The sequence below is a fragment of the Amborella trichopoda genome, chromosome 9, assembly GCF_054954075.1.
Source record: "Amborella trichopoda isolate Santa Cruz 75 chromosome 9, AtrichopodaSantaCruz75HAP2 v2.0, whole genome shotgun sequence".
Classification (NCBI taxonomy): domain Eukaryota; kingdom Viridiplantae; phylum Streptophyta; class Magnoliopsida; order Amborellales; family Amborellaceae; genus Amborella; species Amborella trichopoda.
The window spans coordinates 2,262,161-2,276,133 of NC_142344.1; the positions used below are offsets into that span (position 1 = coordinate 2,262,161).

The following is a 13,973-nucleotide window of genomic DNA, read 5'->3' on the forward strand; positions in this document are numbered from 1 at the left end:
CAATTGATCATCTCAAAAGAAAAAAAATAAAATTCAAGTCATAAAAATAATTAATCTTGTAACAAGTTATCTTGACCATCTATTTTCAAGATTTTCACATGTTTATAAAATTATTCGATATGTACCATTTTTTCAATCTTAAACTTTGTAATTAGGGTTGATAATCAATTTTCAAGCCATCGTAAGGTTTTCAACACTAAAACTACGTCTTTTGGCAAATTTTAGAGGTGAGCATAAGGTGGGCAGCTTATATGAACCTCTTTTTTACATTTTACTATTTTATTATAGGAAAATTATACACAGAGAACATACATTTTTAATATAGGAAGGAGATAGTCATTTTTGTCTATCAGATTTCAATTTGGGTGATTGTGAGTGTGCCATTTACTAGCCTCTAGGTTTTTTAAAAAGAATGTCGAACTTTGTGACACGCCTCAAGCCATCCAAATCGATTTCTAATGATTAGTAGCAATTGCAACTTCCTTGTAATACAAATGAATGATATTATAGTATACAATACCTTTCTACTATTCCAACTGGAAATTATGTGTTTTTGGATGGATACTTTAAAATCAAATGATTGTTATAATATTAAACATGGGTGGAGTTTGCAAAAAGTTGCAACATTAAACAATCAAATTAAGGTGCATCTCCAAAGTTAATCATAAGATGCAATTATAGAGTCGAAATTTAGAGGATGATGCAAAAAATTATTTTTATCTTTAATCATAAAATTTTAAACTCCATAAATAATTGAAATGAAATAGATCTATCAACATATGAAAATTTTAAAATAGACCGTCAAGATAATGAGTTGCAAGGTGTACTATTTTTAAGACTTGAAATCTCTTTTTTTCTCCATATCTATATATCTCGATTGCGAGATGGTTAATTAGATATTTTTCCAAAATCAAAACAACCTTTTGGGAAGGATTTTACATGTGTATCTTAATTCTACATTTTAAAGTGTGAACTTTATATAAACTTTTAAAAATTCAATTTTTAAAAATAGTGTATATTGCAATACATTATATGGATAGTCCATTTTTAATATTTTAAAATATTTATAGATCTATTTAATTTGAACCCCTTTGAAGTTTAAAATTTCATAATTAAAGATGAAAATTGGATTTTAATATTTTATAATTAAAAATAAAAATAGATTTTTAAGCCATCCAAACAAATTTTTACACTAAAATTATATATATGATAAAATTTGGAGGTGCGTCTTAATTTAATTGTTTAATGTTTAACCTTATGGAAACCACACCCCTGCATAATTAGTACATCTTAACAATTTCGTCTATGACGACATTGACAAGGGTAACATTCGTCCTTTTTAAGTCCAAAAATAACTCAGTTAGGGTTTCTCCGTCGCTAGGGTTTCCTCAAAGGGTCCTCAGCCTTATCGCTTTCTCTTTTTATTCTCTCTCTGTGCTTCTCTCCCTTAAGGTCTCTGCAGCTTATAGGAACAAGAATCATAAGGTACGTTTCTTTCTCTCTCTCCCTCTCTCTCTCTCTCTCTCTCTCTCTGCACCGCTTGTCATCTCTCTCTATCTGAAATGAATCCGTCCTATTCCATGCGCTGTTTTAACTGAATAATGTGTCATCGATGTGTATATTATCAATATATTTGGTGAAGTACATTACCATTTCTATGCTCTTCATGATCCTGAAGTTATCAGGTTTTAGCATGTTACTATTGTTATGTTTTTGAGATGGATATCACACTTGATCTCTCTGTAACTTGAAGAAAAAAGAACTACTTTGAAGAAATCCTGCAAAATAATCTAGCAATATGTGTATGACATGGGTCAATTAGTGAATGTTTTACTTGAATCTTTTGTTACTGCATTTAGATATGGTCATACGTCTTTGTATTTCTATTGAAATAGTTGTAGATTCTGTTATAATACCATTTGAATCTGACGTCATGGTTTTGCAGGAAATTTATAAAAAGTTTATTAAGTGATTGTTTTATCTGAAATGCATGCCATATTTGCTTTTCCTCTGTAACTTTCAAACCCACTGAAAATAAATTGTGTGAAGCTGAAACGATTCTCTCTTTTTCTCTCTCTCCTATCAATCTGGATTTTCTGCAATATGGAGGGGGGAACTGAAAAACTTTATTGGTTAAAAATGATTATTGTCAAATTTGCAGTAAATATGAATTGAATATGGAGGGGAGGGGCTTTACTCTTCATTGGGACCCATTTACATCAAAAGTTTGATTTCTAAAACCGATGGTCTTGTCTCACTCAACCTCCTTGATTCACCTCTCATTCACTCTGTCTAAAATCAGAAACCCCCAGTGAAACCCTAGGTATTTAGTAACTTTATGTTTACTAAACCCCATATTACTTTAATTTCTAAAACAATGGCAGTTTATTAGTTTCATTGCAAAGGCTAACAAAACCTTTCTCAAAATCTCATTCCATTGTCTTTCTCTTTCTATAAATATCTTCTCGCTCAAATATACTGCCAAAGCTTATAATTAACTGTGTTAATGTTATTGATTTAAAAAACTGCTAGTATTTTCTTAATCTCTTCATCTTTAAACCCTAATTCTAAGAAAACACATTCTAAATTCACTTTTCTGTATGTAGCAACTGAAATTATGGATTTCCTTTAGAATCAATGGCATATTGGCTCTGCCACTCCAAAAAAGTGGGACTACTATAACCACATTCAAATTTCACTTCTCTGCACGTTCTAAGTGTAATTACAGCATTTATTTAGAAATCGACGGTGTCAGAAAATCTCAAGACAAGGAAAACCTACCTTCAAAATTCCCGTGCTGTATTCACCACCCTCTCTCTCTCTCTCGCTCTCGCTCATCCAAAGAACTCACCTGTTTCTCTAATCAGGAGCATCAACACCACAATTAGATATCATGGGTCGTGTCATCAGAGCCCAGAGGAAGGGTGCCGGCTCTGTGTTCAAGTCCCACACCCACCATCGCAAGGGCCCAGCTCGTTTCCGTAGTCTCGACTATGGTGAGCGCAATGGTTACCTCAAGGGGGTCGTGACTGATGTCATTCATGACCCTGGTCGTGGAGCACCACTCTGCAAAGTCTCATTTCGCCACCCATTTCGCTACAAGATCCAGAAGGAGCTCTTTGTGGCAGCAGAGGGAATGTACACAGGTCAGTTTGTGTACTGTGGTAAGAAGGCCAATCTGATTGTTGGGAATGTACTCCCCTTGCGTTCAATCCCTGAGGGTGCGGTCGTGTGCAACGTTGAGCACCATGCTGGGGACCGTGGATCCTTTGCCAGGGCATCTGGGGACTATTGCATTGTGATCAGCCACAACCCTGACAATGGTACCACCAGGTGGGTTCTTATTCTGCCTTTTTTTTTTTCCTTTTTGGATGAGGAGTTTATATCTATTATTATGATTTTGCATTGTGTTGTTTAGTGGGTTTTTTTTTTTTATCTGAATTTCTTGTTCTGTTTTGTTTGGATACTTGACCTCTATTTCTTGTTCTGTTTTGTTTGGATACTTGACCTCTATATCTTGTTGTCATATTTGTATTATCTTATTTTGGGTGTTCAAATTGTCAAAGACTTGTTGGGAGTCTTTGTGTTGTGTTAGGTTTTTTCTTGATAGGTAAAGTATAGAGTCCACATGAATAGGGCTGAGGGCTGAGAATTTATCTGCTCTGGATTTGAAACCCGAAATTTGGATTCGATTCGGATCGGGATATGGACCCAAGATTTGGATCCAAATATTAGATCCAAATAGAAATTTGGATTGGATCCGGGAACAGGTAGATCCGATCGGGATCCGAATTTGGGTCCAAGATTGGGGGGGAAAGCTGCATCATTTGTAGAAAAGATTGGGGCTCCATGCTAAATTTTTCATCTATATATCACTGTGGAAACCCTAGCTCCAAAAGACACTTGATAGCACGCCGCTGTTCTTAAGTAAACAAGTCTTTCTCTCTCTCTCTCTTGCCGCTATTCTCAAGTAAAAGACTCTCCCCTCTCCTCTTGCAGGAGTGGCTGTGGCCTCCTTGAGTTTACTGTTTTAACTGGCTCGAGACCAGTGTTTCAAAAAGCGTTAGGCGGCTCCTAGGCGGTCAGGGGGCTCCGGGCCACCTAGCGCCTAGGCAGGCACCCAGGCGGGTGCCCAGAATGTAGGTGGTCAAGTAGAAATATTTTTTTGGGGGGTTTTCTCTCTTCAAAATAGCCTCCGATGGGTTTTAGGTTTCAAATGAACCTAAAACCCTTAATTTTACCTCCTTAGCTTGAGACTCCTTGGTTACAGTCCTTTTATGAAAGGTTTTTTTGAATTAATTTTGTTTTTTAATGGATTGGAGTATAAATGCGGGTCCTGTGATGTAGTTATAATCTTTGAGACCTGATTTCTCTCTGATGACAGCTTTGCATGTGACTGAGGACTCTGTTTTTCCTTTGCTATTTTCCACATCTTTTGTCATGTTTATTCAACAAGACGAAAATAGGGAGTAGCACGATTTTGATTTTCCTGAAAAAAAATTCCATAGTTTATTCTCACTTTTTAATATTTATTAATATTCGTCTCTTTGGTTTGGGCTTTTGTTCCTTTATTTTTGGCCCTAAGAATTTGGAATGTTGTGAATGAATGATGAGATGCACTGGGCTCTGAGCAATTTTCGCTTGCGAATTGATGGAAATGCATTTGCCTAGAAAGCATTGTCTGACCATAGCACGCAATCAACAGCCAAGAGTGGCAAAAAAAACACCAAAATCGAAATTAACTTAAATAGGAGGGCCTTGGATTAACACCAAAATTGGAATTGATCCGATCATCCGGATTCGTATCCTATAGTTTTGGATTCGGATCTGGATCTGGGTGGATCCGGATCAGATCTGAAGAATTCTCAGCCCTACACATAATGTGGATGCTGAAATATGCACAAGCACCTTCTCTACAGTTAAGATTCGAAATAAAACATGATTTGTCATGAGTTCATTTTGTTTTTCAATTTTAATTTTTTCTACAAATTGTATTGAATTTAAAATTCAGTTGTATACACTACTCAATCAGGCACACCTAAGAAAATATCAAAAAATTACTTGTGAAGAATAAATAGACCAAATACCATGAAATAATCAAGTTACTTTGGTCAATTTATTTGTAATAAATTATTTTCAATATTTGTTATAGATGCACCTGATTGATAAGTATGGACTTAACTTTAAAACCGTTTGCAGGGGAAAAAATGTAAAATGGAATAGAAAATTGTGGCTGTCAATTTTATGTCCTTTTAATCTGGACCATTAGAGGTGCTTCTGTGCTTGTGCATCATTTTGAGTATCCGCTTCATGTGGATGTGAAATAAGTCTTCTTGATATATATCAGAGTCTGCGAAATGGATATTGGTCTGGTAAATTTCTGGCATCATTATGATATTGCTCACATGTGTCATATCAACTGATTAAATGAAGTCAGATAATTCAAGGGCTCTTTCTCTCACCTGTGGGAGTGAAAAATTTAAGGGCTCTCTCTGTCTCTTTCTTTTGTTAATCCCTAGATTATTTCTCTATTGGGTGATCTCCGTTGCAATGTAATGGGTTGGATCATAATGTGTTGATGTTTTTCTGCACACTTTTGTGAAAATAGAACACTTAGGTTTGATGAATGATACATCTTTGAAATGATTAACCCCTCAAAATGAAACACCTGTCAAGCTCAAAGTGTCTGCCATGGTATCACCCTGTACTATATCACTCTCTCTTCCGCACGCATTAGATACTTATGACTGTGCTGAATGCTTTGGATTCAAATGCTTTTCATGAATGTTTGAAACTGCTATGTAAACTTATCTATCTGCACTGTTCTGTTAGGAGAGGGTGTGTTTGCTGGATTGTGGGTGGTGATCAATGAGATGTATATTGATCTTTAGTACTATTGTAAGTTTGTTGAATTGGCTGTTGCTGGGCATCAATGTTAAAAAAGGTGGAGGCGGCTGCCTAGTTGGCTAGGGGCCTTGACCGCCAAGGCGGCCCTGGGGCCTCGAGGGAGGGTTGTTTGAGGTGGGATGGCATATGTTGTGTGTGTGTGTCCGTGTGTCAGAGCACGTGTGTGGGAGTGAGGTCTTGACCACCTTGGGGTATGCTCATTTTCTTCTAATATGTCCAGAGAGAGAGAGAGAGAGAGAGAGAGAGGGAGGGAACTTGCATCGAACACTTGGATGTCATCTTCTTCTTGCATATAAAGAGAGTGCACATGGGTCTGTTGTGTCTTTGTGTACATATGTGCTTGTGTGCATGTAAGAGAAATGTAGGTCTCACATCAAACGCTTGGAGGCTATCTTCTTCTGTTTCTTTTATATGTAGAGAGCACATGGGCCCATGAGAGTGAGAGAAAAAGATAGAGATAGAGAGAGAAAGAGGCCTTAGATAGGCCTTTCAACTTTTTTTTTTCTCTTCAATGTGGGTTTTTTTTGAAGGGGTTGGCAGGCACTAGGCACCTTGGACATACCTGCCTAGAGCCACCTGCCTTGGACATGCCTGCCTAGAGCCACCTGCCTAAGCTACGCCTAGGCGGATTTGCTGCGAGGCCCTAGGCGGCCGATTTTTTCAACCTTGTTGGGCATACAAGCTGGATATGTAAATCTATTTTTCTATTATCATCTGTTATTTGTTTGACTGTTGATGGGCCTATGAACTCGATTTTTATTGACACCGTTGAACTAGTTTCTGATCTATTATGTGATTATACATTTATCCTTTAAACATAGGATATGTGACAGTCACTTGATTCGTTCCTCTTAATCATATTTATTTAATTTTTTAAGAGGAAAATTCGTTTAAGTTTATGAACCTAAATGGATATGTTGTACCAATTATTGGAAGTTTCAGGTTTTTGTGGTGTATATGCATGGTTTTGTTTTAATTTACAACATTTACTAATTTTGGTATATTTGAGATTTCAAATCTCGCTTCTAATTTCTATGCTTCGCTTGTGTGCGCATATATATGTGTGTGTGTGTGTGTGTGAGAGAGAGAGAGAGAGAGAGAGAGAGAGAGAGAGAGGGAGAGATGGCTTCCTCATTTTTTCCTAATCATTCATTGACTTGTTTGTCTCACTTTTCCAGGATCAAGCTCCCATCAGGTGCAAAGAAAGTAGTACCAAGCGGGTGCCGTGCCATGATTGGTCAAGTAGCAGGCGGTGGAAGGACAGAGAAGCCTCTCCTCAAGGCTGGGAACGCATACCACAAGTTCAGAGTGAAGCGCAACTGCTGGCCTAAGGTGCGTGGTGTGGCCATGAACCCAGTCGAGCATCCCCATGGTGGTGGTAACCATCAACACATTGGTCATGCCAGTACTGTTAGGAGGGATGCTCCCCCTGGTCAAAAGGTTGGTCTTATTGCTGCTAGAAGAACTGGGCGTCTTCGTGGACAGGCTGCTGCCACTGCTTCCAAGGCCGACAAAGGAGCATAATGCATTTCTTTCTCTTGCTGTTTCTCATTTAGTGTTCTTTGTTGCCCCCTGTTTCTCTTTTGACATTTTGTCTCGAATTTTGTTGTTTTTGGGAGGGCGAGACTAAGAGGATTCTTAGTTTAGTGGACATTTATCAGATTTTGGTTCATTTGAATGCATGTTTTGGTTGAAGATGTTGAGACTTTTCATCTCTTTTGATAGCTCAAGTTGTTATGACTTTATATCCCTCTTGGAGGTTGCATTTATAAGTAATTTAGTTAAAAGTTTCCTCTTTTGTGAGGCACTTGTGATCTCTCTCTCTCTCTCTCTCTCTGATTGATGGCTTGTGATGTGTAATTGTCTATCACTTGTGGATTGTGGATTCTTTCTCTATGGGTTGTGATTGATGTCCGTCTTCTATTTAAAGTGGGTGGATTCTGACAAGATATTCCTCGGAGATGTTATTCTCCATCTTAAATTTGTTGTATTGGTTGAGTTTTTTTATCCCTTTCTGCCATTTTTTTTTATCATAGTTCACCTTATTTCAACTTTGAAATGCTTATTTTTGCAAGTCACATGAATTTATGTTTTTGGGTTATAAGTGAGAAAGGTAACATGTTAAGAGGAAAAAGCTTCTGTAAGATACCATAAAATGTAGAACTAGGATGCACCTTTAAAATCCTTTTTGAGTAAGGATATATTGATATTAGAAAAATATTCCTTTGACCATCTCGACATTGGGATGCATTGATATGGAGAAAAAAAAAGATTTTCAAGTCTTAAAAATAGTATCATGGCAACGCATTATCATTTTCAAGATTTTCAAATGTTTAAAAAAATTGGTTTGGTCTTAGGTAATTCCCATCTAGTTTGGCAATCTGGATTAACGATCGTTAAAGAGTTTTAATGGTGTTGTACTGATCCTCTCTCCATTGTCTACTCCATTCCTATTCGTGTAGATCTTTTAGGGCCTGTTTTGCTTGCCTATACACCACCGTTAATGCAGCTCTAATTTGCAATGTTATTAAATTAGCTCCTCTTCGGCCGAAGAGGCTCAAGACTTAAGATTTTAAGCATAAACCAAAGCGAAGAGAAGTGTGGTGTTGTTGTTTCAGTCTGTTTCGGCCGAAGTTTCAGGCTGTTTCGATCAGAAAAAGAATATCTATATAAAAAATATATATATATATATATATATATATATATATATTAATTTTAATGTACATCATTATTTTATAGAACAATGATCTAATGCAACGGTTTATCATAGTATACAACAATGATAAAATGCAACGGTTGTATTATAGTATAATACAACGGTTGTATTATAATATAATGCAACAATGTTTTTAAAAAACAACGTTTGTGGTATTTATATGACTCCAAATTTTGCACACACATTCTCTTCATCTCAATAATCAATCCCCCTCAAAAAAAACTTCAATTTCAACCTAGATAGGGTCAAAATGAGTTCCCTACAAAAATGAATCTAGTCCATTCATTTTGTGAATTTCAAGATCTTAGCCTTTATAAAAATCGTTTTTTTTTCTTTCTTAACATTGTTCATCTAATGATAATTAAGCCATCCAAAAAAATTGGAAATGAAAAAATCCTTCTAGGGTTTAGATTTAAACATCTCACCCAAATGAATAGCCTATGTTAATTGGGCTAAAAAAAGTATTTTCTAGGTTATCTTTTCAAATATATATATATATATATATATATATATATATATTATAATTGTTCATTAGCATAAAAAGAGTGTATATTTCAAACTTGGGATCAAACAAATGGCCATAAGATGGTTTTTTAACGTTGTTGCATCATATTACTATACAACGGTTACATGAATTCATTGCTCTATTTTATATATAATATATAATTTATTTTTATATTATTTGTTTTAAAAAAAAGTTTAAAATCTTCTCCCGAATCAACTGAAACACCTAATTGCTTTATTTTTCTCATCAAACCAAAAAAAACCCCTAAGCGAATCTCACAACATTACTAAATTGTTCTATCCTTGGACTTTTTTTCTTTAAATTACTTGGTGCGCCTCTATGAGAAGTGGGTACGACTTATTAAAATTGTTTATATAATAAATAAAATAAAATACTAACGAGCTGTGATCAGCATCAGATTATGACTTGTGAGAGGAGAGGCTAACTTGTAACATTATAACCATCCATTTAGATTAGACAGAAAGGGGGTGCCACTCACAGGCACACATACACAGAACGAGAGAAGTCCAAAACTATGTAAGATTCTTCAGCTTCCTTCTTTCTATTGATATCAAAGGCTGAGAGAGAGAGAGAGAGAGAGAAACAGAGGAGCAAAACTATGGAAGACTCTTCAGCTTCCTTCTTTCTATTGATATCAAAGGCTGAGAGAGAGAGAAACAGGGGAGCTAAGTAGACACCACCAAATAAAACCCATAGAAGGTGTTCTGCCACTGATATCAAAGCTTCCTCCTTGAAGCCAGGAGTACTTTAATCTGCAGCTTCTGCCCTAATTCACAATGGATGTCCTCACCGCAAATGTACCATCTTTGGCCCTCTTCCTCCAGGCTTATGGTATCATGTCCAGACCTTTCTATCCCCAAATTTGGCTCCTTTATGCAATTTGTGAAAGCTGTCTCATTAACTCTCACTACACTGTGATGACTCGCATTGTATTTAAACACTGCCAAAAGTTTAGAGGAAAACATTGTTCTAGTGTCATGCTTATGAAACTGGCCAAATTTGGAAATATCCTAAATTTTTTAAAATGCGTGCTTCTCATGCTACAGAGATAAAAGAACATACAAAAAGAAGAAAAAGGGTTCGTATACTATGAGACCATTTATTTTTGTTACAAAGAGGTCACAATTGAGACTATCGATTAGATGTCAAATTGAACAGCTTGGGGGTGTGTCATAAAGTTCGAGAATTTTTTTGTTTTGAATTTGGGGTATAGTTAATGATATACTCACAACCATCTGATTAAAATCTGATGGATAAAAGTGATTGTGACCTTTTTGTATCAAAAAAATAAATGGTCTCTTGTATTCTTTTTCAAAAAAAAAAAAAAAAGAAGCACTTTAAAAGTGCTTGAAGAAATAATATCTTAATACTGAATAAAGACATCTAATTTTTGGATGGTTGGACCTAAACGTTTTAGTGGCCTATTTTTTTTAATATTGGAAAACTTTCTAAGCGATCATATTGATATCAAGATTTATAAATGCAAAAAAATAAAAGAAAAAGGATTTTGAATATAAAAAATAGTGTATCTTGCAAGACATTATCTTGACCGTCCATTTTCAAGAATTTTACATGTTTATAGATCTACTTGATTCGAACCATTTTGGGAGTTTAAAATTGAAAAATTAGAGATGAAAAGGGACTCTCAGACAATCCTAAGAATTTTTGAAAATACTCGTCCAGTGATTCTAAAGTATATCCCCATATGAGTGTGCTCTAGAAGAAGTATGCTATTCCAATATTTTAAAAAGGGAAAAGTTTTGTTAACCTTGTACTATAGAAGCAAGGAGCATCTTAAAAATCCGTCACAAAAATGTTTTTCCGATGTTGGAGAACCCTTCAATTGATGATCTCAACTCCAAGATGTAAAAATATGGAGAAAAAAATGTATTTCAAGTCTTAAAAATAATATATCATGTAACACAATACCTAGACAGTCTATTTTTAATATTTTCAAGTAGATCTACTTAATTTACACTATTTTTAGAGTTTTAAATTTCGTAATTAAATATAAAAATGGATTTTTAAAGCAATCCTAAGAATTCCTCTTCCGACTAAATTTGACGGTGCGCTTTACTTTGATTATTTAATGTTAACACCTTATACACACCTCAACTTTTTTAGACACTAGTATGAGATGATTTTGGTACTTCAAATATGCTGGTATGAGATGATTTTGCAACTTGAGAGAGAGAGAGAGAGAGAGAGAGAGTGCAGAAAATGAAGCTTTTCTTCTTATCTCTCTTTTTTTTTGAGAAACTGTTACTGAGATTTCTTCTTCTTATTTCTCTTATCGGTAAGAAACTAGTACGTATTTACGCATGGGGTGAGGTTTTTATAGAGCCTAGGCTCTAAACAATCAAATGAGAGCTTACCTTCTAATAGTGTCGAGAAATGTGGTTTCAATAGTGGATATCTTTGTGATGGCTTTAAAATATATTTTGGTCTTTATTTATAAAATTTAAAGCTTTAAAAATAATGTAGATCGACAGATCTATGAAATCTTGAAAATTAACGGTCAAAAAATGTGTTACAAAATATATTATTTTCATAACTTGAAATCTATTTTTTTCTCATGGCCATGCATCTTGATGTAAAGATGATCAATTTGAGGATATTTGGTCATCAAAACAATCTCTTCTAATGAAGCTCTAATTTGATTGTTTAGAGCCTCGGCTCTATATAAACTTTTCCATTTATTATGTGTTCGCTTGATAAAAGAAAATGAATGAAGCTAAAATTAGGGGAAGGGTTTACCCAGTTCGTCACCAACATGGAATCGGTGGTCCATGGACCATTTTTGGTAGTTGTAGCTTAGGGTCCATCCATGATCATCTCCAACTATATGCGTCGTAGCAGAAACACTGGTAGTTGCAGATAATAGAGAGAAGACAGAGAGAATAAGCGTTTGAGAGAGAGTTCCCATAGTCCTGGGGTAAGAGCTTGTGATTTGGCCATGGGTTTTTCAGGATATTTACAGAGTGATTTGAGAGAGAGAGTGTGTCATGAGATTATGGTGCCCTACCATCCTTGTAGGAAAATGTTGTTGCATACTAAGAAATGGAGTGGGAGTTGAAGACTAAAATGCCCCCAAAATTTACAATTTTTCGTATGTTCAAGTAAAATTTGGCAAAATTTTTACGTTGGCTATCTACCTAACACAATCATACCCTTTTAACCGAGCATGAAATAGGTTAAGAAAAAGTTTAATGTGATCGCCCTTGTTAGACCTATAGTATATATTATTGTAAGGCATATTTCTAAATTTTGCTTGGAGATGTAGTTCGAGTGTCGAGCACACATTTGAATTTGCATGAGATGTAAATCTAGTGTCATAAACCTTACGATCGCTGAAAAGTATATATTCATCCCCAGTTGTGAAATTTAAAATTTAAAAATATATAAACACTTTGAAAATCTTGAAAATAGACGGCTTAGATAACTTGTTACAAGATGTACTATTTTTAAGATTTGAAAAAAAAAATTTCTTCATTTCTTCAATTGGGGAGTTCTCGAATAGCGGAACACTCTCTTCTAGAGAACTGTTTAAATGCACCATACTTCAATAGTATAAGCTTGTGATATTATATAAACTTTTTCAATGATAGGGTGCAATTTGCATAAGGCATCGGGCTCATGAAAAATCTAAGGCCGCACCATTCAAACACCACTGAAAAGTGATGATCCGGCACCGGAAATCGCCACACTGGCTTGAAAAATCTAGCTCTACCTCCCATCATGAAATTCAAAGTGCAAATCTATAAACACTAAAAAATGGAGGACGCTCGAGATAATATGTTACAACCTCATGAATTTAAAGGGTTTTCGAATTCCACAACAGTACTCCGCGGTAGGTTTCGGTGATGCGGCTTTACTTTTCATTGTAAGGCGGCAACCTCATATAAACTGAACAATAATCCTCCACCTTAGTATTTAAGAAGAGGAAAATGCAGAAATTTAGGAGAAGACCAAAAATTCTTGGCTTTGGTGATAAAAACAAAACAGCCTTTGACTAACATTACTTAAATACAGGAATGGGGTTGAGGTCCAAGTTTTTATTTTCACGAACGCATTCGAAAATCGATAATTATTTCTAAAATGAGTAAAGGCTTGTAATCCCTATTAATCCACTAAAAAATAACATTATCTAAATGCCCATGTTAGACCAAGGTTATAACAAAGCAGTGGATAAGCCTAAAAAAATTATATAGATATATAGCGGGAGGTATAAGAGGTAATTGGATCAAGACCTATATCATAGATCGATCCCAAGTGATTTTCCACCCATATTTGGGTCGGGACCTATATCATTTTAAAACCGGTTTGTTTCCAACCGATTTTCCATCGATATTTGGCAATCCAAATTAAGAATCGCCGGATTTTAAAATACAAGAATGAACAAATAAATGGACGTGTAGAGAGAATCAATGGAGTTATAGAGAGAGAAAGAGAGCACACAAACAGAGCATATCTTAATATAGTGTATATGTGTGAGAGGGTGGGATCAAAATGAATAAATATAATGTCCATGAGAAAGAGATCTAATGAACAAATGGTCATCTAGAGCAATGTTCACAAAACTGGCCGATCTAATCGTTAATCGGTCGGTTAGATTGGAAGTGGCTAGCGACTGGTTCCAATTTTGGCCGGTTTTGGTGGTCACTCATTATTTTAAACTTTTAATATAATAATACTTCATATTCAAATCAAATACATTAAAGTCGTTTATTGATTAGCTTTGTTGGTTTTATATGAATCAGGGTTCGAATCCTATCGCCAACGCTTTCTGCTTTAATTTATGCCATTTACTAATTAATTGGGTGG

The 13,973-nt window shown here is 35.4% G+C and overlaps 1 protein-coding gene and 1 non-coding gene across 3 annotated transcripts; both read left to right on the top strand.

Annotated features, from left to right (window-relative positions):
- The first annotated feature begins 1,434 nt into the window (after positions 1-1,434).
- LOC18437636 (large ribosomal subunit protein uL2x) lies at positions 1,435-7,702 on the top strand. 2 transcript variants are annotated; one of them, XM_088847014.1, is made up of 3 exons: positions 1,435-1,685; positions 2,868-3,333; positions 7,086-7,702. In XM_088847014.1, exons 1-3 carry the CDS (start codon positions 1,613-1,615, stop codon positions 7,429-7,431), a joined length of 885 nt encoding a protein of 294 aa, XP_088703140.1. In that variant the 5' UTR covers positions 1,435-1,612; the 3' UTR covers positions 7,432-7,702. The 2 variants fall into 2 exon arrangements, with proteins under 2 accessions (XP_088703140.1, XP_006847902.1); XM_006847839.4 differs by having other exon boundaries at positions 1,435-1,485.
- Positions 4,603-4,688, top strand: LOC148780291 (small nucleolar RNA snoR118). The gene has a single exon (XR_016041826.1). It is a non-coding gene; the product is annotated as a small nucleolar RNA snoR118 (small nucleolar RNA).
- Positions 7,703-13,973: the final 6,271 nt, after the last annotated feature.

Coding starts and splice junctions, on each gene's coding strand:
- LOC18437636 (XM_088847014.1), top strand. CDS start 1,613: ATGTGTATATTATCAATATATTTGGTGAAGTACATTACCATTTCTATG. Junction 1,686..2,867: donor CATGATCCTGAAGTTATCAG/GTTTTAGCATGT, acceptor TTCTCTAATCAG/GAGCATCAACACCACAATTA. Junction 3,334..7,085: donor CCTGACAATGGTACCACCAG/GTGGGTTCTTAT, acceptor TCACTTTTCCAG/GATCAAGCTCCCATCAGGTG.